The sequence below is a fragment of the Bufo gargarizans genome, chromosome 2, assembly GCF_014858855.1.
Source record: "Bufo gargarizans isolate SCDJY-AF-19 chromosome 2, ASM1485885v1, whole genome shotgun sequence".
Lineage (NCBI taxonomy): Eukaryota > Metazoa > Chordata > Amphibia > Anura > Bufonidae > Bufo > Bufo gargarizans.
Window position 1 is genome coordinate 605,127,682 of NC_058081.1, and position 26,201 is coordinate 605,153,882.

Genomic DNA, 26,201 nt, shown 5'->3' on the forward strand with positions numbered 1-26,201 from the left:
GGCCACGTGATCTACAGGGAGCCATTCCGCAGATCTGAGGTGGTGGAGGGCGTCTGGGTCAAACAGGGGTTCCCCTATTGGCTCCATAAGAATGGCCGAGGAACCAGTGGCGACCTCCGCTAAGGAGTCAGTGGCCGACATGGTAGAAGGGTTTCGGTCCACTGGTATATCCCCCAGGTCTTTGTCCGTATTGCCTAAAGCATCAGTCAAAGCCTCCTCATCTGAGACGAATTCAGAATCGGACTCTGTATCTAGTTGTGCTCTGGCACATTTCCAGGGGCGCGCTTTTTCTGCCAGGCGCGTACAGGCTCTTTCGCGCGACATAGGCACGCCATCTTGGGTGGCAAAAGACACACCGCTCAAAGTTTTTCTGGAGGCAGGTGGATCAGGTGCTGGTGGCTGGGTCTCAGACCTAGCTTGGGGAATCTGAACCCCAGCTTAGACATGTGGGCCATAAGGGCTTCAGAGATTGACCTGGTGAGTGTGGAGGAAATAGAGCCCATAGCTGCAATAATAGCGTCATAGCTGAGCGCTGGAGAGCCAGGGCCTGGGGATCAATTCTGGGAACAGAAGATTCCCTGGGAGATAAAGGCCCAGGGTTGTCAGAGGCCTCCCCCAGGTCAGGATTAGTGGGGGACGGGGGGGTTAAAGGCACTCTCTACCTGCACATTGTGCCGGCTGACAGGCTGTTTTACTATAAAATCGCAGGGCTTATAAAATCGCAGGGCTTATAAAATCGCAGGGCTTATAAAATCGCAGGGCAAGCAGGAGGGTAAATCGTACCAGGGCTGGAGCTAGAAGCAAGCCAAAGGAGACTCCCATTCTACTGCCGGCTGGAATGCGGAGCTATGGCGTCCGAAGTATCGCGAGACTTTGGACGCGCCATTTTGGGGTCGTGGCTGCGGCACAGAGCGCGCAAAGGCCGGGAGGTGAAGAGAGCGGAGGGGCGGAGTCTCAGGCTCCAGAAGACGGCGAAAATGGCCGTTCAGAGCGGCTGGAGAGAGAGGGGAAAGAAACAGCAGGGACAGAGGGAAGAACCTCCCGCCCTATACCCCCTCCCCTCTAGCTGGGGAGGAAAAACACCTGGTCGGGCGCAATATAGGTAAGAGGAACGGGTAGGATGGGAAGGAATATACAATTTAGGTAAACACCTAAGACAAGGGATAAGGTAAAATAAATCTAAGGGGAGAGAGCAGGTAAATGGGCAAGATAACAAACCCCCAATAAATCACCAAGAGTATTAAGCTACAATAAAAATAACCTATAAAATATAGGGTTAACAATAGAATAAGAAGAATTTATCTTTGGTGGCAGCAGCAAAGAAAGAGGAAGAGCCTAAGGACGTTGGGATTATTATACTGGATTAGGGTGGGGAGGGGCCTGTTACTATGGTTACCTTTTTTCTTTATGTTTTGTTCTTTGCTGCTATTGGTGGACAGTAAAGAAAGAGAAAGCAATAGGAGCCTCTGTGTCTTGAAATAAAATTCCAGGTTGTGAGGCACCGAAATACGAAAAAAAACTGGTGTGGGAAGCACTGCAGCTTCCACCTCTGGATATCCCTTTGTGGCTCCTGATCCAACAAGATGGCGATCCGTCTTCTCCTCTCCCTACTCTGTGGTCCACCGTCGGGAAACAGAGATATAGGAAGTCCAACAAGATGCCCCGAATGGACTCCTATGACTGAAAGTCATTTCGGTGCTCTCTAATACCTATATTGTTTTTCATATGTATCCTCCTGCTGTTTTGTTGGCGGCTGGGGTAAGGGTTAATCCCACCATATGTACACCTCTACAGTCGTGGCCAAAAGTTTTGAGAATGACGCAAATATTAGTTTTCACAAAGTTTGCTGCTAAACTGCTTTTAGATCTTTGTTTCAGTTGTTTCTGTGATGTAGTGAAATATAATTACACATACTTCATATGTTTCAAAGGCTTTTATCGACAATTACATGACATTTATGCAAAGAGTCAGTATTTGCAGTGTTGGCCCTTCTTTTTCAGGACCTCTGCAATTCGACTGGGCATGCTCTCAATCAACTTCTGGGCCAATTCCTGACTGATAGCAAGCCATTCTTTCATAATCACTTCTTGGAGTTTGTCAGAATTAGTGAGTTTTTGTTTGTCCACCCGCTTCTTGATGATTGACCACAAGTTCTCAATGGGATTAAGATCTGGGGAGTTTCCAGGCCATAGACCCAAAATGTCAATGTTTTGGTCCCTAAGCCACTTAGTTATCACTTTTGCCTTATGGCACGGTGCTCCATCATGCTGGAAAATGCATTGTTCTTCACCAAACTGTTGTTGGATTGTTGGAAGAAGTTGCTGTTGGAGGGTGTTTTGGTACCATTCTTTATTCATGGCTGTGTTTTTGGGCAAAATTGTGAGTGAGCCCACTCCCTTGGATGAGAAGCAACCCCACACATGAATGGTCTCAGGATGCTTTACTGTTGGCATGACACAGGACTGATGGTAGCGCTCACCTTTTCTTCTCCGGACAAGACTTTTTCCTGATGCCCCAAACAATCGGAAAGAGGCTTCATCGGAGAATATGACTTTGCCCCAGTCCTCAGCAGTCTATTCACCATATTTTCTGCAGAAGATCAATCTGTCCCTGATGTTTTTTGAGGAAAGAAGTGGCTTCTTTGCTGCCCTTCTTGACACCAGGCCATCTTCCAAAAGTCTTCGCCTCACTGTGCGTGCAGATGCGCTCACACCTGCCTGCTGCCATTCTTGAGCAAGCTCTGCACTGGTGGCACTCCGATCCCGCAGCTGAATCCTCTTTAGGAGACGATCTTGGCACTTGCTGGACTTTCTTGGACGCCCTGAAGCCTTCTTAACAAGAATTGAACCTCTTTCCTTGAAGTTCTTGATGATCCTTTAAATTGTTGCTTGAGGTCCAATCTTAGTAGCCACAATATCCTTGCCTCTGAAGCCATTTTTATGCAACACAATGATGGCTGCACGCGATTCTTTGTAGGTCACCATGGTTAACAATGGAAGAACAATGATTTCAAGCATCACCCTCCTTTTAACAGGTCAAGTCTACCATTTTAACCCAATCAGCCTGACATAATGATCTCCAGCCTTGTGCTCGTCAACATTCTCACCTGAGTTAACAAGACGATTACTGAAATGATCTCAGCAGGTCCTTTAATGACAGCAATGAAATGCAGTGGAAAGTTTTTGGGGGGATTAAGTAAATTTTCATGGCTTAAGCAGCAACTTTTCCAGTTTCCAATATTTATGTAATTATCAAAACTTTTGGCCACGACTGTACATGTTGGTCGTTAACCAGGTTAGCTGTTGTCTACCAGTTACTACTCTCCTTAGCAATTGTCTCCCCCCCACCACCAATCCCCAATCCCTCTTTTACCTACATTATCCTCCCCCCTCCCCTTTTTTCCTTCTCCCCCTCTCCCATGTACACCTACCTGTCGGGGTTTCCCTTGTCTAAACTAAGCTACAGCTTATTATTAGGCGGCTTGGGCAGATTGGGCTACACTGTCGCTTGTGTATTCCTTTCCCCAGCCTGCTCCTCTTGGAGCCTTAATGTGTGAAATTTTTATTGTTTTTACCATTTTTGTATTGGTTTTATGGTTTGTATGTTACGTCATGAGGCAAATATACAGTATAATTCCCACTCTCCTTGTTATTTTCAAAGATGGCCACCTTGAATCTTAATATAGCTTCGTTCAACGTCAATGGGTGTAATAACCCCGTTAAACGAAGTTGCATTTTTCAAATACTAAGGAGGGGTAACGCTGATATTGTATTGTTTCAGGAAACCCATTTTCGCACAGGCCGTATACCCTCTATGTCTCGCTCCTGCTTTAATAGGTGGCATCATTCCTGCCACTCCAGCTCATCCAGAGGGGTAAGCATTGGGATAATAAAAATGTGCCCTTCTCTGCCTCCTCTGTAGTGGCAGACCCTGAGGGTAGATACCTGTTCCTCTCGGGTAAGCTGGGGGGCTCGGATGTCACTTTTTGTAACTTATATGCTCCCAATAAGAACACAATTAGATGGCTGTAGAAGGTTCTCTCTGACATCTCTGCTATCTCTTCAGGCTTGTTACTAATTGGAGGGGACCTTAATCTTGTCCTCAATCCACTACTGGACGCCTCCTCTGGGAAGTCTGCAATTTCGTATAAAGCTCTTAGTGGGCTGCAGAGTGGCCTGAGAGATCTTTGCCTCAGTGATGTCTGGAGGTCCAAGCATGTCAATTTTAAAAGATTATACTTTTTATTCTAACCCGCATAGGTCATACCAAAGATTAGATTATTTCCTCATCCAAGACAGGCATTTACCCCTAGTTCAGAGTGCCGACATACACAGCATAACTGTTTCGGACCACGCTCCTGTCTTAATTTCCTTAGATTTCCCTGGAGTCATTAAAAGCGAGTGGACGTGGCGACTCAACCCTACGCTTTTAAACACCCCCTCTCAAATTTCTTCCCTATCTAAAATCCTAGAGGAATACTTTGAAATAAATTCCCCCTCTGAAGCCTCCCTTGCCTCCTTATGGGAAGCCCACAAATCAGTCATACGGGGTCAGTTAATAGCATTAGGCTCTCACCTGAAGAAACAACGCCTAGCCAGCATTAACAACCTCCTTTCAAAAATAGTTATAATTGAAAGCACACATAAAAAATCTATAGCCCTGAAGGACCACTCCGAGCTCTTGAAACTAAGGTGCGAACTGAAATCACTCTTGAATTACAAAGCTGCAAATGCTTACATCAAACTAAGACATAAACAATACACCCACGGCGACAAGGGTAATAAAATTATGTCAGCCCTAATTAAGAAAAGGTCGGAGCAGTCACATATTAAGCAAATGAAAACAACCAGTGGCTTTACTATCACAGCCACCGCTAATATAGCAGCAGCCTTTACCTCCTACTACCATTGGCTTTATAATATAAGAGAACATGAAACTCCTGTGGGCCTTTTTGAGCGCTTGGGCAACATTTCTAGTTTCCTCTCCTCCCTTAACCTTCCTGTTTTAACTTCACAGGAACAAGAAATGCTAACTTCCCCAATTACTCTTGAGGAAATCTGTCAGGTTTTATCTATCATTCCTCAAGGCAAGAGTCCGGGTCCCGACGGGCTACCTATATCTTACTATAAGAAATTCCTACCAATCCTAGGCCTTCAACTAACAATATATTTTAATACACTGTTATCTGGCTCTCTACCGATGAAAAAAGTTTTAGAGACCCATATTGTGGTAATCTCTAAAGAGGGCAAGGATCCCCTCTATCTACAGACCCATTTCCTTGCTAAATGCTGACATAAAACTGTGGGTGAAAATCCTAGCTCATAGGATTGCCCCTCTCCTAAACAATTTAATTTCGGAACTGGAACAGGCTGGTTTTGTGGGGGGGAAAGAGTGCAGGGATGTCACTTTCAGAGTACAACAAGCCATTTCGTATGCACTTAAGGAAAACTCCCCATTGACCCTTTTCAGCACAGACGCTGAGAAAGCGTTTGATCGAGTCGACTGGAAGTTCATGAAGGCCACTCTTCATAGATTTGGCTTCCCCTCTTTATTTGTTCTGGCAGTGTTGTCCCTGTACTCCTCGCCCCATGCAAAAATCTGAATAAATTGAGTTTTTTCCCATTTCCAACGCTACCCGTCAAGGTTGCCCCCTTTCAACCTCCCTCTTTATTCTCTGCCTGGAGACGCTGCTACAGGCCATCAGACAAAACGATAATATATGTGGCTTAAAAGTAAGACCAGTCCCACATAAAGTTGCTGCTTTCGCTGACGACCTACTTCTATTCCTGTCTGACCCTGTCTCTGGCTTCCCGGCCTTCCTAGGTCAATTGTCCAATTTCAAGATTAATCTTTCCAAATGTTTGGCGCTCCACTTTGGCTACTCACACTTCCATCAGATATGTCAAAAATATCTGCTCATTGCTGATAGGAACTTTCTTCCTTCTTGGTACGAAGTTCTTATTGACTCCCCTAGTCCACTAAAGAAACCCATCTCACTTTTTTACAACAAACTACTCACACTTAAGTGTCCTGCTAGGCCTCCTTTCATTCAGCACTGGGAAAGGGAGTTATGTCTTACACTATGGGACTATGAGATCTCCTTGATCCTTAGGAACTCTCACGGCTTCTTGAGGTGTATAAGGGTACAGGAGAACTCCTTTAAATTAACCACCAGGTGGTTTCGCACTCCAGATTTACTTCACAAGATGGACCCATTACTTCCCCCAGTCTGTTGGAGATGCCATGAGGAGAGAGGTCCGGCTCTACATGTTTGGTGGCACTGCAGGAAAATTTCTTCTTTCTGGTCCTCCCTATCTGCCATTATAGAACAAATATGCCCCTCCTCGTCCCCTCTCTCCCCCCTATTGGTTCTCCTAAATGTACCGAACCAACACTTCCCACTTCACAAACGCTCTTTACGGGCTTACCTTATAGCAGCAGCAAAACTCCTGGTCCCTCTACATTGGCTGTCCAAAGATCCTCCTACCATGGAAGAATGGACATTGAAAGTCCATGAGTTATGTAGATTTGAGGAGCTCTCCAGTTGGGAAAACTTTTCTCATGATGCTTTTCTAACCTTATGGGAGCCTTGGTTCAAATGGTATGCAAATTCTCATGCTACTCCTTAGTTATTAGCACCCTGTGCTCGGTATGCAACCCAGTAGCATTTTTTCACTCCATTTGTTTCAGTATTGCAGTGTGATTCCCTCTTGTCCTTGAGGCCATCTCATTTATTCTGTTCATTCACTCAATTTACTATGTAACAGTCTTATCTACTGTCAATGCAGTACTATTCGCCCATTGTGCCTTCATGTTATTGGGCTTGTTGCCCTCATTACTGCTTGTTGTTGTTCTCATCATTACAACAAAGTACAAATAAAGATTTTAAAAAAAATATATATATCCTAGGAGACTAAAGGTTGTTTATGTATCAAATTTCAGAGCAACTTCGAATCGTGTATAATTGATTCAGACACAAAACATTTTTTTTTCTAAAATTCAACATCTGCCATGAAATTAATTTCAAGAAATGTGTTCATCTCTAGTCTGGTCTTTAAGGCCTGGCCATTAAAGGGTTACATTATACAACTTTGGCTCTCTGCAGCCACCACTAAGGGGAGCTAATTAAAGACAAATATATTATTGGGGTTAATAAGAACTGTATACATTTGTATGCAGTGAGCTTACTATTGGATGGTGTCCACAGGCAGAAGGAGTGTAACTCTATGGTTGTGTGATGAAGCCAGAGGATATTGGAACTCCAACTCATATAAAGATATACTATAAATATATTTTATAATATATACTATACTATATATATAATATATTACTTTATAATATACTTTTTCTTTTCTCCCAGAGCATTCAGAATTAATGAGCTGAAGAGAGAAGTCTTTGAACGTCTCACAACCTTAGAGCAGAGGGTGGAAGGTAAGAAAATATTGACATGTAGATGGCATCTACGTGTCTGGCCCCTCTTTATTCAGTTGCTGATGTAACGTTATCTTGTATGAAGCCACCTATAAGTGAAATTGGGTCTAGGTATATAGCAACAGAATAAAAATATCAAAACCCTTATATAGTAAATTAAAAAAGTATTAAAAATGAGCAGAGCATAGGATAAGGCAGCATCACTGGGGTGACAAACACATAGAGGGCTCAATGTTCATAATGATAAATATATGTAACCAAAAGAACCGTGCCACATATATTATGGTATAATATAGATCATTAAAGTGCCCCAGTGCAAATTGCACAAACCACAAATGGAAGGACCCGACTTTGCAAGGGTATATTTAATCTATTTCATTTAATGTTTGTGTGTGTTGTCAAAAGATATCGATGGTATCCACTATAACAGTGACATCCACAGCGTCCTGCCCCTTAACACTAACATCTACAGGACTCTCCCCTTTAACAGTGACCTCCACAGTGGCCGCCCTATTATTAGTGACCTCCACAGTACCCTGTCTCGTTAACAGTGATTTCCACAATAACCCGCCCCCTTAACAGTGACCTCCACAGAGCTCCGTTCCCTTAAAATGTGACCTCCACAGCACCCTGCCCCCTTAACAGTGACCTCTATTGCACCCCACCCCTTAACACTGACCTCCATAGCGGACCGTCCCCTTAACTGTGACCTCCAATGTTCCCTGCCCCCTTAACAGAGACCTCCACAGTGCCTATCCCTTTAACAGTGACTTCCACAGCATCCCATCCCCTTAACAGTGACCTCCACAGCATCCCGTCCCCTTAACAGTGACCTCCACAGAATCCCGTCCCCTTAACAGTGACCTCCACAGCATCCCGCATCCTTAACAGTGACCTCCACAGTCGCCGCCCCTTCATTAGTGACCTCCACAGTACCCCATCTTCTTAACAGTGGCCTCTATAGCAATCTGCCCCTTAACCCCTCCATAGCGGACCGTCCCCTTAACGGTGACATCCACAGCAGCCTGCCCCTAGGGTGGCCAGAGGTCCAGTTTTAGGCCAGACAGTCCATCTTTCAGACTCCCAGTCTGGACGGACACAGGGATGTCCCTTTGAACAGCTCACTCTCAGACAGCAGCACTCTGCTGTCTGAGCGTCAGCTGCAGGGAGAAAGTCACCCTCCCTCCCACCCCTGCAGCTGACAGAAGTTGATTGTTACCTCCTTTTTTTAAAATATCCGTTGGCTGCGGAGTGGCCTAACCATGTCGGGGCGTGGCTTAGCAGGACCTGGGGGCAAAGTTTTTAAGTCCGTCTTTTTCCCCCTTAACTGTGACCTCCACAGCACTCCGCTCCCTTAACAGTGTCATGCACAGCGCCCTGCCCCTTTGAAGCTGACCTACAGCAGTGAGGAAAAATGGCTAGGTTGTTATGGAAACCTGGTGTAAAACTGTGTGTGTGTGGAGACTAAGGGCCTGCAAGCTTCTATTGGCTGATAAGGGTCATGTGACCAGGCTTCTATTGGCTAATGCATTTTGGGGGAATATCTCAGGAACGGTACATGCTAGTCTAAAACCTTCCTGAACACCTGATGTACCTGTGTACCAAATTCTTTGATTGTAAATGCGACGGTGCGGATTCCTTTAGCGTACATACATATTCACATACACTCAGCTTTATATATTAGATATATATTACATACCCCACCTCTATCTGTTTAGTTGTAATTATTAAGAGGTTGATTTCCTTGTTTTCTGTTTTTGCAAAAAGCTGCAAAACTGGCAATTTTGTCGGACAGGCGTGCATTAGGTATCACATTTGCAGCCAAGGCGGCGAATTAGCAAGCTGGCTGGCTGGTGCATGAAAGGCGTCCTGCTCTTACAGCCGAGGCAGTAACTATCTATCTGGATAGTGTACCCACAACAAGGCGTTCTACATGTAACCAAGGCAGTGACTCGTAATCTGGCTGGGGGTGCGCAGAAGGCGTCCAGTCAAAACAGCCAAGGAAGGAATATAGCTTCTAAAACGTATAATTAGTGAAGATACATATTTACTCTGCAAGTGAAAGGAAGCCAATTGACCCAGTGCTAGGAGGAAGTGTAAAGGCTTGCATTATAAATGATTTCCTAGAACTCACATAAAGTAACATACTATCAATATGTAATAGTAGCAAGTGGAGCCGGCTGCAGATACTCAATAGCTACCTTTTGCAAAGACAGATAAGGCTTCGTTCACATCACCGTTCAGCCATAAAAAAGAAAGGACGGATTCGGCACATAACTGAGCTGAACGGAGCCCACGGGCCCCATAGACTATAATGGGGTATGTTAGGTTTCTGCTCAGAAGAAGATTTTTGAAGCGGAGACAAAAGTCCTGCATGCACAACTTTTGTCTCCACTCCAAAATCTTCATCTGAGCGGAAACCTAACGGACCCCATTATAGTCTATAGGGCCCATGGGCTCCGTTCGGCTCAGTTATGTGCCGAATCCGTCCTTTCCGTTTTCCTGCCCCGTAAAGGCTGAACGGTGATGTGAACGAAGTCGAACTTAGGATAAACACCTCTTAATAATTACAATTAAACAGATAGAGCTGGGGTATGTGCTATAGATATTTTAATAATCGCGGGTTTCAAATTATTTTTTCTTTTAACCCAAGAACACTGCCTGTGAGGCAAGCGTCTAAACCAGCTAAAGGTTCAGATATACATTTTTAATAGTTATAATAAAAGCTAAGTATTGTAGGTCTACCATGGGACATGAACCTAGGGTAAATGGCTAAAGGCCATATATATTTTTTGTAAATTTGCTTTATCCTTAAAGGGGTTTTGTCACTTCAGCAAATAGCATTTATTAAGTAGAAAAAGTTAATACAAGGCACTTACTAATTTATTTTTATTTTTCAAGTAAAAATCCCAACATGCATCACAGCAAGCATCTTCAGAGGAGTGATCACTCCAAACAAAACAAATGTTTTTTTTCCTGCGGCACCTAAGGGGTTAATTGTGCGGATCACAGCCCCCTGTAAGAGATGGGATGCTGCCAGGCAGCAGGGGGCAGTTATTACACAGTTCTTAGTATATTCTAACTTGAAGCGTCCCCATCACCATGGGAACGCCTCTGTGTTAGAATATACTGTCGGATCTGAGTTTTCACGATGTACAGTACAGACCAAAAGTTTGGACACACCTTCTCATTCAAAGGGTTTTCTTTATTTTCATTAATATGAAAATTGTAGATTCACACTGAAGGCATCAAAACTATGAATTAACACATTTGGAATTATATACATAACAAAAAAGTGTGAAACAACAGAAAATATGTCATATTCTAGGTTCTTCAAAGTAGCACCTTTTGCTTTGATTACTGCTTTGCACACTCTTGGCATTCTCTTGAGCTTCTCTTGAGCTTTAAGAGGCAGTCACCTGAAATGGTTTTCACTTTACAGGTGTGCCCTGTCAGGTTTAATAAGTGGGATTTCTTGCCTTATAAATGGGGTTGGGACCATCAGTTGCGTTGTGGAGAAGTCAGGTGGATACACAGCTGATAGTCCTACTGAATAGACTGTTAGAATTTGTTTTATGGCAAGAAAAAAGCAGCTAAGTAAAGAAAAACGAGTGGCCATCATTACTTTAAGAAATGAAGGTCAGTCAGTCTGAAAAATTGGGAAAACTTTGAAAGTGTCCCCAAGTGCAGTCACAAAAACCATCAAGCACTACAAAGAAACTGGCTCACATGCGGACCGCCCCAGGAAAGGAAGACCAAGAGTCACCTCTGCTGCGGAGGATAAGTTCATCCGAGTCACCAGTCTCAGAAATCGCAGGTTAACAGCAGCTCAGATTAGAGACCAGGTCAATGCCACACAGAGTTCTAGCAGCAGACACATCTCTAGAACAACTGTTAAGAGGAGACTGTGTGAATCAGGCCTTCATGGTAGAATATCTGCTAGGAAACAACTGCTAAGGACAGGCAACAAGCAGAAGAGACTTGTTTGGGCTAAAGAACACAAGGAATGGACATTAGACCAGTGGAAATCTGTGCTTTGGTCTGATGAGTCCAAATTTGAGATCTTTGGTTCCAACCACCGTGTCTTTGTGCGACGCAGAAAAGGTGAACGGATGGACTCTACATGCCTAGTTCCCACCGTGAAGCATGGAGGAGGAGGTGTGATGGTGTGGGGGTGCTTTGCTGGTGACACTGTTGGGGATTTATTCAAAATTGAGGGCATACTGAACCAGCATGGCTACCACAGCATCTTGCAGCGGCATGCTACTCCATCCGGTTTGCCTTTAGTTGGACCATCATTTATTTTTCAACAGGACAATGACCCCAAACACACCTCCATGCTGTGTAAGGGCTATTTGACCATGAAGGAGAGTGATGGGGTGCTGCGCCAGATGACCTGGCCTCCACAGTCACCGGACCTGAACCCAATCAAGATGGTTTGGGGTGAGCTGGACCGCTTAGTGAAGGCAAAAGGGCCAACAAGTGCTAAGCATCTCTGGGAACTCCTTCAAGACTGTTGGAATACCATTTCAGGTGACTACCTCTTGAAGCTCATCAAGAGAATGCCAAGAGTGTGCAAAGCAGTAATCAAAGCAAAAGGTGGCTACTTTGAAGAACCTAGAATATGACATATTTTCAGTTGTTTCACACTTTTTTGTTATGTATATAATTCCACATGTGTTAATTCATAGTTTTGATGCCTTCAGTGTTAATCTACAAGATGTGAAGGTGTGTCCAAACTTTTGGTCTGTACTGTAACTCAAATCCGATGGTATATTCTAACATAGAGGCGTTCCCATGGTGATGGGGACGCTTCAAGTTAAAATATACCATCGGATTGGAGAAAACTCCGATAGGGACTCCTGACTTTACATTGAAAGTCAATGGGGGACGGATCCGTTTGCAATTGCACCATATTGTGTCAACGTCAAACGGATCCGTCCCCATTGACTTGCATTGTAAGTCAGGACGGATCCGTTTGGCTCCGCACGGCCAGGCGGACACCAAAACGACTTTTTTTTTTAACTTTCCTTCATGTCTGGTGATCCTCCAAAAATCACGGAAGACACACGAAAGAAAAAACGGACACGGATCACGGAACAACGGAACCTCGTTTTGCGGACCGTGAAAAAATATTGTCGTGTGCATGAGGCCTTACAGTGTAAAAGAAACCGTTGCAATCAACCCTCTTCACGCACATTTCATTCACAACATAGTGGACATGTGACATGAAACGTCTCGCCATTATACATTAGTAGGTAATCCAATTTGTAATAATTGTGACATTTAGGTCCAGGAACTATCGGTAACCTTTTTCTGGTAGTGTAAGAAGCACAGGATTATGCAGTCTACGCTGCAGGGCACACTTCATCCCTGTGTGGTGCTCATTTTAAATAGTTACATGAATTTAGGCCTCATGCACACAACCTTATTCGTTTTGGGGTCCACACAACGCGAATCCGCAAAATATGGATATCCTCTGTGTGCCATCCACATTTTTTGTGGACCCCTTGACCTCAATGGGTCTGTGGACCACATTTTGCAGGTGAGGTTGGGACACGTTCTATAATTTGCAGAATGACATCCGTGTGCTATCCGCACCTGTTTGTCCATTACGCAAATTATTGATCATGTCCTATTTTGTATTTTGTGAATCCACAGACTGTGGACCGCAAAACTGAAACAGTCATGTGAATGAGCTTTGCTATTTCACTTTTAATTATTGGTACATAGTTGGGTTGTGTGGCAGTACTGACTTTACCACTGTAATCATGTACTGGCAATCTGCCAGGGGCATATTGGGCATTTCTGGGGCCCCTAACAAGCTTATGTGTGAGGGGCCCTGTCGCTCTGCAAAGCTCTGTCCCATCACACTGCTAAACCCTGCTCGGGTGTGCTAAAAGCCACTCTTTGCTTAGCAGTGCAGGCTGGCCACTGGACTGCCACCCTGGACTGGCTGCACAGGCAGTATGACCACCTCTAGTAGTTTCTCTCAGACAACCACTTGTGGCTAGCAGGGTGCATATGCTTGGTTTGTGTGGTGCTAGAGTCTGCCCATGCACTCCGCTAACCTAATATTCCCCATATACACCAGCAGATATGAATCTACATTCCTTAGAATAATTTACACACTATAAAACATTATTGGGAATATAGAAATGTTTGTCTTGGATTCCAAAAATAAATAAATCATTGGTTGCATTGTTGAGTATTGGCCATCATGCGTGTCCATGCCAGTACCTGGAAAAGGCAGAGCAGAGCCAACAAGAGACAAAGTGATACTGTGGCACTGCCAAATTGTTCTAGCCAATGGCAGGTGCCACAGCAGCGAAACCCCTGCCAGTTTAAGACCGGGCAATGTAAGACAATAAATTCTTTATAAAAAGAAAAAGTGTAAAAGAACATAAGAAGCATCACTCTGTGCCTGATGTTTCCTCTGCTCATCTTCTAGCTGAAGGTCGTAAAGCTATTGACATTGACAAGTATAAGAATGAAGTGAAGAAGCTGCGGGATGAACTGGAGGAAAGAAGTAACAGGTCAGTCACCTGGTGCCCAAGTCAGAAATACATAAAGTTAGAGCCCCCAGAAAAACATATACCGCTAATTGAGTTAATGGAACACATGATTGACAGGTCTCAGTGTATGGAGCCCAGCTGTGTTACATGGTCATTACATGATTGCAGGTGTCACTATGTGGGGTACTGCTGTGTTACATGGTCATTACATGATTGCAGGTGTCACTATGTGGGATACTGCTGCTGTGTTACATGGTCATTACATGATTGCAGGTGTCACTATGTGGGGTACTGCTTTGTTACATGGTCATTACATGATTGCAGGTGTCACTATGTGGGGTACTGCTGTGTTACATGGTCATTACATGATTGCAGGTGTCACTATGTGGGGTACTGCTGTGTTACATGGTCATTACATGATTGCAGGTGTTACTATGTGGGGTACTGCTGTGTTACATGGTCATTACATGATTGCAGGTGTCACTATGTAGGGTACTGCTTTGTTACATGGTCATTACATGATTGCAGGTGTCACTGTGGGGTACTGCTGTGTTACATGGTCATTACATGATTGCAGGTGTCACTATGTGGGGTACTGCTGTGTTACATGGTCATTACATGATTGCAGGTGTCACTATGTGGGGTACTGCTGTGTTACATGGTCATTACATGATTGCAGGTGCCACTATGTGGGGTACTGCTGTGTTACATGGTCATTACATGATTGCAGGTGTCACTATGTAGGGTACTGCTTTGTTACATGGTCATTACATGATTGCAGGTGTCACTGTGGGGTACTGCTGTGTTACATGGTCATTACATGATTGCAGGTGTCACTATGTGGGGTACTGCTGTGTTACATGGTCATTACATGATTGCAGGTGTCACTATGTGGGGTACTGCTGCGTTACATGGTCATCACATGATTGCAGGTGTCACTATGTGGGGTACTGCTGTGTTACATGGTCATCACATGATTGCAGGTGTCACTATGTGGGGTACTGCTGTGCTATGTGAATATTACATGTGACAGGAGTTATTATATCGGTACTGCTATGTTAAATGGATATTACAAATGTCACTGTGTGGAACATGGCTGCGTTTAATGGACATGGATACATTGATAAAAGAGGTTGTCTGAGATTTTGATATTGATGGCCTACCCTCTGGATCAGTGGAGTAACTAGAAATTATAGGGCCCTACATCAACTTTTTGAAAGGGCCCCCTCCCCCCAGCAACTTCTTTGCATCCCTCTCCTCCTGTGCAACCTCCACTCCTGCAGCTAGAGCGATCTCAGTCCAGACCTGGCAGGTACTCTGTCCGTTTCCTATACATACTGTATGTCATGTCACTGTATATATTGTCATCATATATAATGTTGTTGTGTTATACTGTTGAGGGGGCCCTGACAAGAAAATCTTTTAGTCCTCCTTCTGGTTGGGGCCCTTCTGAGTTCGGGTCCCAAGTAGCCGTTCCCCTGCTTCCCTTATAGCTACGCCGCTGCTCAGGGTAGGTCATCAATATCAGATTGATGGGGGTCCGACTCCCAGCACCCCTGACGATCATCTGAAGAGACTGCAGCGCTTCGGTGGCTTCTCACTAGGCCAGTGATGTCATGTTTATCGGTCACATGGCCTAGGCGCAGCTCAGCCCATTTCAAGTTAATGGGGCTGAGGTGCAATAGCATACACAGCCACTAGGCAGTGTATGAATAATAGAAGAAATTCTGCTCAAGGCAAACTTGAGTTTCAAACTTCTTTTTTTTTTTTTTTTTTTTTTTATCAGATCATTTTTTTATTAACATCGCCAATAATCGCAATGATATAATCTTACAGCATAGTATAGCAATGACATGTTTTCTTAATATCACATACAGACTTGATCTGAACTCAGACCTTAGCATATAGAATAAGGCCCTATGTACTTTATGTGTATACTCATTTTTTTAACCCGAGGAAGGGGATCTTAATTCCCCGAAACGCGTTGTTTTTATTGCAAATCTATCTTATTGGAATAAAAAGAAGTTTGAACTGTTGTGACATGTTATTGGTAACATGTCAAGGCAACTATTTCTTCATCTGATACGACTACAATAGAGTTGTCCCTATCTTAGCACAACTTGTAAAGGTGAGCCTCTAATCACTAAGTATTTAATTCTGTCCTATCTAAGAGTTAGGAAGTACTACCCTATTGCGCGCTATTTTCTTGAGCCTTAGGCACGTCCACCCTGCATTGACTAGGCAGTGTATGGCACTGTGGTTGGTAAGCTCACAGGAACACAGCTGATTGGTTGGACCCCTGCCAATCTGATACTGATGACCTATCCTGAGGATAGGTCATAAATATTAAACACATGGACAACCCCTTATAAACCTCTTACACGTTCTGTCTTTTCCAGCAGACTGAGCTGTCCCTGTAAATATTCCCGCTCTGAAGACATCATCCGGATAGACCGCCGCAGAGATGTTCCCAATTATCCCAAGGTAAACCAGTGACTGCAAAATACATATACAAGTCAAGGTGACGCGAGGCACAGGCATTGACATCATCCAGCTTGTTACTCATCTACATGTATGAACAGTTGCGTAACTAGAAACTTCTTTGCAACCCTCTACTTTTGTACAACCCCCACGCCTGTGACTAATCAAGATTGCGCTCTCTCAGACCAGGCTCGCCAGCCGCTCTGTCTGTTTCCTACTAAAATATACTGTATATACTGTCATTGTATAATACTGTTGAGTGGACCATGACAAACCAGCCGCTTCCCCTATCGCTACGCCTCTGTGTATGAAGTTACACTGCCACACATTTACTAATGTGAGTACACCTAGATTTAGCTTTAAATTGAAGCAAAATGTGATGTAATTTGGAGAATCTAGGTTAAAAGAAATGATCTGCACCTAGTCTGACAAAGGGGTGTGCCCTGACAGGGGGCGTGGCTTAATATCCAACCCTTTGCATCAAAATGGTATCACCATTCTGGTGTAAAATGTCTCATCACAGTAAGCCAACCACTAGTTGGAGAGTCAGAGAAAAATGTCTGTCTCTGCAACACATTCATCCCCCAGCCTAAGCCCCTGTGATGAATCTGCTGCAGGTCTAGAAGACATCTATAGGATTAGTAAATGTGCCCCAATGTAGTTATTGTAGAATTTCCAGAATAGGCAATCAACTTCTACCGCTCTAATCCATGAAAATGTCTTATTGCCTGTTGTGATGTATGGACAAGTGAGCGATTCTTCACTGGATTCCAACTGAAATATTCTAGAAGTATTAGGAAGAAGGAGCACATCTAGCCATCTGTATATATTCCCAGATGGCCCCTTTAAGAGTCAGACATATGTATACTTACCAACGTTTAGGTTGGTACAATCGAGGGCATCCAAAACCCTGCCCCAAGAATGTCCCAACCCCACCCAGAAACACCCACTTATAGGTAAGGTTATCGCTAGCCCCGCCTATTATTGGCCTGGGACAGCCTGAATTTGCCTGGACTGTCTCAGCAAATCAGGGAAAGTTCCTGCTAATTTGGGACAGTTGGCAACTATGCATATTTGACCGGGCTCACAGTACATGTAGATAACCAATGTCCTGTGGACTGTAAAATTATAAAAGTAAAGGGGTTGTCTGAGATTTAGATATTGATGACCTATCCGCAGAACAGGTCATCAACGTCAGATCAGTGAAGGTCCAACTCACAACATCCACACCGTTCTTCTGTTTGAAGAGGCTGCGGCAATCTGGTGAGTGATGTGGCCTCTTTCTAGGCCAGTGACGTCACATTGGTCACATGGCCTGGGCGCAGCTCAGTCCTATTCAAGTGAACGGGCCTGAGCTGTGATACCAAGCACAGTGCTATCCAATGGACGATGCTGTGCAAAGAGGCTGTGGCACTCGCCAGCTCCTCAAACAGCTGATCAGCAAGGTGTCGGGAGTCGGAAACCCGCCAATCCTGAGGATAGGGCATCAATATTTAAATCTCAGAAACCCCTCTAACCACAGTTTTTTATAGGAGTGAAATGCTGTATGTGATACACAGGTGATATTGAGGTATCTTTGGTTCCACAGTATACGTTGTCTTCTGAAACCATCGAGACCTTGAAGAAACCCACCTTTGACGTCTGGCACTGGGAATACAATGAGGTTTGTTTGGAAATAATAAGCGCTCTTTCACTCTTGTGTTCTTTTCTTCCGGCATAGAGTTCCGTCGTCGGGGCTCTATGCCGGAAGAATCCTGATCAGGATTATCCCCATGCATTCTGTTTGAAATCTCTTTTTATTAGATAAGCGAGTAAACAATCATCATGTCGCATGTAGCGCAGTACAGCGACCGTCACATCACAATGAAATCTAGGCATGAATCAGCGAAGGTAGAACCTGACAGTACAGGCTAGGGTGTGACAACCACTTTTCTGGGGCTAAGGGCCCCTGAAATGATTGATCTTACAATGCTTCTGGATACATTCAACACATAACACATCAATAGGGAGGGAGAAAGGGAGTAACAAACCCAACAGTGTGTCGACCCAAGGATGGAGTTTATAATCTGCTCAGACATATCCATAAAGGTACTATTGTTTACAGATATCCATAGAGGTAATATTGTTTACTATATCAAAGGCATGGTATAGCATATCCGAACTATATCGCCATCAATGGACAAATTAGAGAGGAAAGAGAGAAGAGGGAAGCGGAAATGGAAGGGGTGTTGACCATCTATTGTGAAAGGTGACCATCCACCAGCAATGCTAGTCAGATTCCCGCAGTCGGGAATTGAGAAGGTTTGATCTATAGTCAAGCCATGGTTGCCAAACCTGCAGAAATCAATTTCTATTGTGATAAGCCCAACCTATCAGCTCCTCCATCTGACATATTTGATGGACCCTGTCACGCCACATCCTCAGCGTTGGTAGATCAACTGTTCTCCATTTAACTGGAATCAAAAGCTTTGCAGCCATAAGTAAGTGAGTAGCTAAATTATTTTTTCCGGGTTGGAAATCGGAGGTGGGCATCCAAAGAAGTACTAGCGGAGCAGAGAGCTTCAAGGTCATTGTACAAATCAAGTTAATGGCAGATTCTACATCCGCCCAGAAAGATTTGATGGCAGGACAGGACCACCAGATATGAGACATGGAACCAGTGGCAGCATGACATCTCCAGCAGAGATCCGTGGATAGCAGACGGATTTTAAAGAGGTACTCAGGGGTTCTATACCATCGCATCGCTGTTTTGACAGAATTTTCTCGGATTTTAATGCATTTGGAAAAACCATGTGAGGATTTCAGCATCACTGAACACAAGTTGAAGCTCTCTTCCCCACTCAGCGACCCAAGGTGGTGTGTTAGAGTCTCTCGCTTTTAGAATCTGCCTATATATGAGTGTAGTGCATTTATGGGGTAGGTGAGGGAGCAACACAAAATTTTCTAACCATGACGGATCAGGCAATGGGATGTACTTAGATGACATAAATTGCTTACAAGCGTTCTCAAAGTCGTTAATTTGGATAAAGTCTGTACCAAGAGCAGGAGCACCCGAGAGGGCAGTATAGAAATCGCATGAGGTCTGTATCCTCTTCATGTCTCCTACTCTGTGATGTGACATTGATAACCAGATGTCTGATGGAGACTGAATACGTGGAAATATTAATGTGGGGATGACTGAGATAGGGGCTAGTGGGGAAATCTTGTCCTGAGTGGAAGTTAACCCCGAGAACCTATGGCAATATTGAAGCATCGCTTTGGTAAGTACGCTTACAATTTTGATTTCTTCTCCTGCTCTCTCGGGTGCCCATAGCCTATGAAACAGCTCCCTACCCAACAATGCTAATTCAAGGTCGATATGCATACAGTGTGTCTCTTGTCTGGCAAGCTTAAGCCATCTTTCCAGGCTAATGGCCTGTATGTAGGTCAATAGGTCAGGGAGGGAAATACCCCCATATTTCTTCCTTCGGGAAAGGAGACGGAAGGACATTCTGGGGCTCTTCTTGTCCCAAAGGTACCTGCTCATAATAGATTGTAGTTTATTGAGGAAGCTCATCGGTATTGAGATGGGCAAGGCTCTCAAGGTATAGAGAATCAACGGCAGGATATATGTGGTGAGTACATTTTTCCTGCCTAACCAGGTCAGGAAAGGAGAGCTGCTCCTAGAGAGAATTGAGGTAACTTTGGCTAGCAGCGGGGGGAAATTAAAACTGAAGAGCAACTTGGGGTTCGTCGGGATCATCACTCCCAAATATTTTATCGCATGTGCTGGCCACTTAAATGGTGCAAGGGCTTTGACTTTAGTACGCAGGGCAGTAGGAAGGGAAATGCCAAGGGCCTCCGACTTATCAAAGTTAATCTTAAAATTGGAGATGACCCCAAAGGACTCAAAAACCTGCATAACCTCCGGCAACGCCTGTTCCGGATTAGATAGAAAGAGCAGCAGGTCATCCGCAAAGGCGGCCATCTTGTGGACGAAGTTACCTAGTTTCACCCCTTTAATCGTGGAAGATTGGCGGAATTTAAGCAGAAGTGTCTCTAGAGTGAGGACAAATAAGGTGGGGGATAATGGACAACCTTGGCGGGTGCCATTTCTAATTTGGAAGGCGTTCGATAGGGTGCCGTTGACTAGTATTCTCGCTGATGGTGCAGAGTAAAGTGTAAAAATAGCACTGATAAAGTCCTCTGGGAAACCAAAAGCTTGTAATACTTTACCCATGTAGGTCCAGCTGACCCTATCGAACGCCTTTTCCGCATCAGTGCCTAAAAGCACAAGGGGAGAATTAGATTTGATGGAGTGGGTAATCGTATGTATAACTCTGCTGATGTTATGCCTGCCCTCTCTACCTGAAACAAATCCTACTTGTTCTTCGCCCACAAGCCCAGGAAGCAACACCGACATCCTGCTGTTAAGCAATTTAGCCCACCACTTCAGGTCAGTATTCAGGAGCGAGATTGGCCTGTAACTTCCACATGCCTCTTTATCCTTCCCGTCTTTATGTATAATCGTGATGTGTGCTTCCTGAGCCTGTGGGGTCAGAGAGCCACCCCTAAGGAGAAGATTACAAGCTGAAGCAAAGTGAGGCACCAATATGTCTTTATATTTTTTATAATAAGAAATTGGAAAGCCGTCAGGCCCAGGGCTCCTACCTGAGGGGATGGACATAAGTACTTTTTCCACCTCTTCTAATGTGAACGGCTGAAGTATCCTATGTATGTCCTCCACGGCTAACCTTGGGATGTTGATGGAGCTGAGAAACTCAGATGAACGAGCCTCAATTTGCTGGTCAGTGAGGGGTACCGGGAGGTTATATAAGTTCGAGTAAAAGGAGCAAAACTCCTGGGCTATCGCCGGGGTATTGATGAGTCGGAGGCCCGAAGCAGATTTGATGGCCTGAATAAAGGATTTGTTCCTTTGGTTTTTAATAAGGTTGGAGACTAATTTAGAACCTCTGTTTCCATGAAGATATTGTTTGAATCGTAACGTCTTCAAGGCCCTAGCCGCCCTAATGTTCAAAAGGTCAATAACCTTAAGCCTTAGACACTTAAGTGACACCAGGTCCTCTTCTCTTTTTGTTTTCTTGTGGAGGATTTCTAGTGTGGAGATCTGTTGAAGGAGGGAATCTAGTTGTTTCTGTCTCCGTTTCTTGGCACTAGAGCCTAGACTAATGAGCTCCCCTCTGATTACAACCTTATGAACCTCCCACAATGACGTCTCCCTAGTAAGTTCGCTAGTGTTCTCTAAGAAGTAATTAATGAGGCACTGTTCAATGGCCTTTTTATGGGATTCCTCCTCTAGGAGCGTCTCATTTAATCTCCAGACCCAGGTTCTCGGAGGCAGCTCATTGAATCTCACCCTCACACTCACCGGCGCATGGTCGGAAATGGTTATGTTACCAATCTTGGCCTCAGTAACCGAGGACAGTAGGTGATTTGCAAAGAAAATGTAATCTAAGCGCTGATATGAATTGTGCGTCAGTGAGTGTCCCCATGCATTCTGAATGGATAGAAATCCGTTCAGGATGCATCAGGATGTCTTCAGTTTCGGACCGGAACGTTTTTTGGCCGGAGAAAATACCGCAGCATGCTGCGCTTTTTGCTCCGGCCAAAAATTCTGAAGACTTGCCGCAAGGCCGGATCCGGAATTAATGCCCATTGAAAGGCATTGATCCGGATCCGGCCTTAAGCTAAACGTTGTTTCTGCGCATTGCCGGATCCGACGTTTAGCTTTTTCTCAATGGTTACCATGGCTGCCAGGACGCTAAAGTCCTGGCAGCCATGGTAAAGTGTAGTGGGGAGCGGGGGAGCAGCATACTTACCGTCCGTGCGGCTCCCGGGGCGCTCCAGAGTGACGTCAGGGCTCCCCGAGCGCATGGATCACGTGATCGCATGGCACGTCATCCATGCGCATGGGGCGCTCTGACGTCATTCTGGAGCGCCCCGGGAGCCGCACGGACTGTAAGTATACCGCTCCCCCGCTCCCCGCTCCTACTATGGCAACCAGGACTTTAATAGCGTCCTGGGTGCCATAGTAACACTGAAAGCATTTAGAAGACGGATCCGTCTTCAAATGCTTTCAGTACACTTGCGTTTTTCCGGATCCGGCGTGTAATTCCGGCAAGTGGAGTACACGCCGTCCCGGGACAATGCAAGTGTGAAAGAGGCCTAAGCCACAATCTGAGGAGGGGAATAAAGACGAAAGAGATGACTGAGTGTCACAGCAACATAGAATATTTTAGGAAAGGAGTGTTCTGATCTTGTGGGGGCAATGACCTGTCCTCTTGTGATGATGTTAGCGAGATGTACACTGGTGCCCACTGTGGTGCCTGTCCATTACTGGGACCAGTGGACACCAGGTTAAGACATGATGGGTGTTGTAGTTCTTAGAGGCTGCCTGTGTAAACTATATAAAACATTATCCCAGCCTCCAAGCCCTAAGGTTCACCATAGCAATGGGAGAGGGAATTCAGCAGGCAAAGGTTAATGGCTGACATATTGGGGGTCATTTATAATAGCGTTTAGAAATTTTCCTAATTTAGACACATTTTTGGGCCCATTTAATGAATGTGTCTATTTTGGAGGCATTTCCAGTCTTGGATTTGCAGTCTTGGATTAATTCTGGTGGCGTTTTTTATGGGGCCTATTTATGTAGTTGCGACTTTTTTACACATGAATTAGGCACAAAAACATTCTAAATTTTACTCCACTTCAGGGGCGAGTTTCTTTGTCTGCTTAGTGTTGGACTGTGAGAGAACTTTCTTTAAAAAAGTTGCACCTTCTGGTAGACATGCTCCTTTAAACAAACATAAAACATGTGTATATGGCTGCGACTTTTAAAAAATCTAATTTATGACCTAATTTATGAGCCGACCAATGAGTAGTCTAATTGCACACGATCCACCTGCGCCCTGATGAATACAGAGACGCATTGCATAAGGGTACTTTCACACTAGCGTTTTTCTTTTCCGGCACTGAGTTCCGTCAAAAGGGCTCAATACCGGAAAAGAACTGATCAGTTTTATCCCCATGCATTCTGAATGGAGAGTAATCCGTTCAGGATGCATCAGGATGTCTTCAGTTCAGTCGTTTTGACTGATCAGGCAAAAGATAAAACCGCAGCATGCTACGGTTTTATCTCCGGCCAAAAAAACTGAAGACTTGCCTGAATGCCGGATCCGGTGTTCTGTCAGAAAACCTTAAATCGTCAGATTCCCTTACCCCACGTGACTTCCGGGGGTGTTTTGGGGTGTGTGCGCCTCCACGCAAGCGCAGTATCATGGCACGGCACCTCCGCGAAAGAGCTGTACCAGAGCATGGGTAAGTTAAACTTACAGTGAGCGTTGACTCATGGACATGAGCACGCACACCGCGCGTGCACCCAACCGCACGTGCGCTCTCAGGGGTAAGGAGATCTGACTGTCTTTTGTCTTGTTAAATCTCCTTACCCTCACACTGCGCATGCGCGGATTGAAGCCAGCCATCAATGAATCTGAAGCACGCTGTGTAGTGAGGGTAAGGAGATTTTACAATCCACGCATGCGCAGTGTGAGGGTAAGGAGATTTAACAAGACAAAAGACCGTCAGATCTCCTTACCCCTGAGAGGACACGAGTGGTGTCCATGCGAGCCTCCATGAGTCAACACTCACTGTAATTTCAATTTACCCATGTCCTGGTACTGCGCTTGCGCGGAGGCGCCGGCCTGTGGTACTGCGCGGAGGCGCACACCCTCTGAAGTCACGTGGGGTAAGGGAATCTGACGATTTAAGGTTTTCTGACAGAACACTGGAATTTATTTCCATAGGAATGTATTAGAGCCGGAACCGGCATTCAAAATACCGGAATGCCGGATCCGTCCTAAAAATGTGAAAAAAAATTGAAACAGATCCGTTTGTTCGTATGACAAACGGACAGACGGATCCGTTCTTGCAATGCATTTTTAAGACGGATCAGGATCCTGTCAGTTGGCATACGTTTTGCCGGATCTGGCAGCAAGTTCCGGCGACGGAACTGCTTGCCGGATCACTCTGCTGCAAGTGGGAAAGTAGCCTTATTCATCACCTACTGTGCAACTCTTTATACTGTAAATACTATGCTTAATAGTGACAGGCTAATCTTCTACGCTGGTCTAATCGCACTCTAAAAAACAGACGAGCAAGGTAAATGACCTCCATAATGTCCAGGTAGCTGCACCCACCTCCCTGCACACAGTCTATAAGTGCAGTCATATATTGGGCAGGTGGTGACATACGGCTGCTCACATCTCCTTACTGTCTGCACAGATGCTGAGCTGTCTGGAGTTTATGTATCATGACCTTGGACTTGTTCTGGAATTCAACATGAACCCCATGACCCTGAAGCGCTGGCTGGTACGTACCCCGAAATAAGCCAAACCGGCTGCCAGGATCTGGAGTAGTGACATTGATGTATCAATACACCCACAGGGGACAGGTAGCGCTCTCGTGTTATTAATGGGGGCAGAGCTGATAAGACCGTGTTCACATTTGTGGTGGATGTTTCGTTAGAAGCCTCCATTGCATATTCATACAGAATAGTCCAGGATGCTGCACTGTAAAATGCAGGAACCCAAGAAGGAAACTTGATGGACCCTATTATAGTCAATGAGGTCCATTAGAAGTCATTGGTGTCGTCATTTGATAGACTCTTCCATCTTTTTAGTTGTTTCCTTATAACAGAGCAGAACAAAGTAAATGAGTAACAGCGAGCAGATGTGACCGAGCCCTAACCATGTCCTCATACCGGATAGGCCTCGTATGGATGATGCCGGATAGTGATATTTTTTAAAGCTTTTTCACCTCTGTCGGGTAAAATCTCAGCAACACATCCTGGGTGACGACAAATTTGGCCACCATTATAGCTCCTGATTGATAAGAGAGAGGTAGCCTCCTCATAGCATGGCGTAACTAGTTAGATTGCTGGGTGGCAGCATTGAATACAGATGTTATTCACTAATATTATGATTTGCCTTCACAGTTGTGCATCCAGGAAAATTACAGAACCAACCCGTTCCACAACTTCCGGCACTGCTTCTGTGTGACGCAGATGATGTATGGGATGATTCACCTCTGCAAGCTCCAGGTCTGGATAATATCTGATGCTGAAAGGCTGGGTGACTACCAATATGGCGGTCTTTAAAGCTCACTCATTTTTACTAGCGGAGCTGGGTGATGACCCTTGTGGCAGTTATACTGGTGGTCACCCAACTTTCCCAGAAACTGCAGGACTGGCATCTACAGGTTTAGCTTCTCCTACCTTTTATTATTTCACACCGATCCTGCAGCACAATGCTCTGTGTCCAACATGTACCATCCTCACATGTATTTTTCACCCCTATTCAGGGCCGGCTGTCGCTTGTGGAGTTGGGGGTTCTTATGACGGCCGCAGTGTGTCATGATCTTGACCACCCAGGATACAACAACACGTCAGTTTATCTCTACACAACCCATAAATCCCAGCCCAAGTCATTGCCATCTACTGCAATAAGCAAAAACATACTGTAGATGGCAATCTCTTGTGCCTAGCCTCTGGGAGTCTATGAACAGAAATTGATGACTACAATGTTGTTTCAGGTACCAGATCAACGCCCACACCGAGCTGGCGATTCGTTACAATGATATATCTCCTCTGGAGAACCATCACTGCGCAGTGGCATTCCAAATTCTGGCACAGCCAGAAAACAACATCTTCTCCAATATTTCCCCCGAGCATTTCAAGCAGATGCGTCAGGTCAGACACTGGGAACACTGGAATTTTAT

At 44.9% G+C, this 26,201-nt stretch overlaps 1 protein-coding gene across 1 annotated transcript in view; it reads left to right on the plus strand.

Moving 5' to 3' along the window:
* The first annotated feature begins 848 nt into the window (after positions 1–848).
* The window catches only part of LOC122926196 (high affinity cGMP-specific 3',5'-cyclic phosphodiesterase 9A-like), a 38,021-nt gene continuing 12,668 nt past the window's right edge, over positions 849–26,201 (plus strand). Inside the window, exons 1-10 of the mRNA XM_044277577.1 lie at positions 849–1,102; positions 7,361–7,431; positions 7,488–7,542; positions 13,818–13,967; positions 16,346–16,430; positions 18,016–18,090; positions 24,708–24,794; positions 25,420–25,524; positions 25,785–25,867; positions 26,016–26,172. Of these exons, the coding sequence (XP_044133512.1) occupies positions 849–1,102; positions 7,361–7,431; positions 7,488–7,542; positions 13,818–13,967; positions 16,346–16,430; positions 18,016–18,090; positions 24,708–24,794; positions 25,420–25,524; positions 25,785–25,867; positions 26,016–26,172 (1,122 nt within the window). The remainder of the gene's footprint in view (positions 1,103–7,360; positions 7,432–7,487; positions 7,543–13,817; positions 13,968–16,345; positions 16,431–18,015; positions 18,091–24,707; positions 24,795–25,419; positions 25,525–25,784; positions 25,868–26,015; positions 26,173–26,201) is intronic.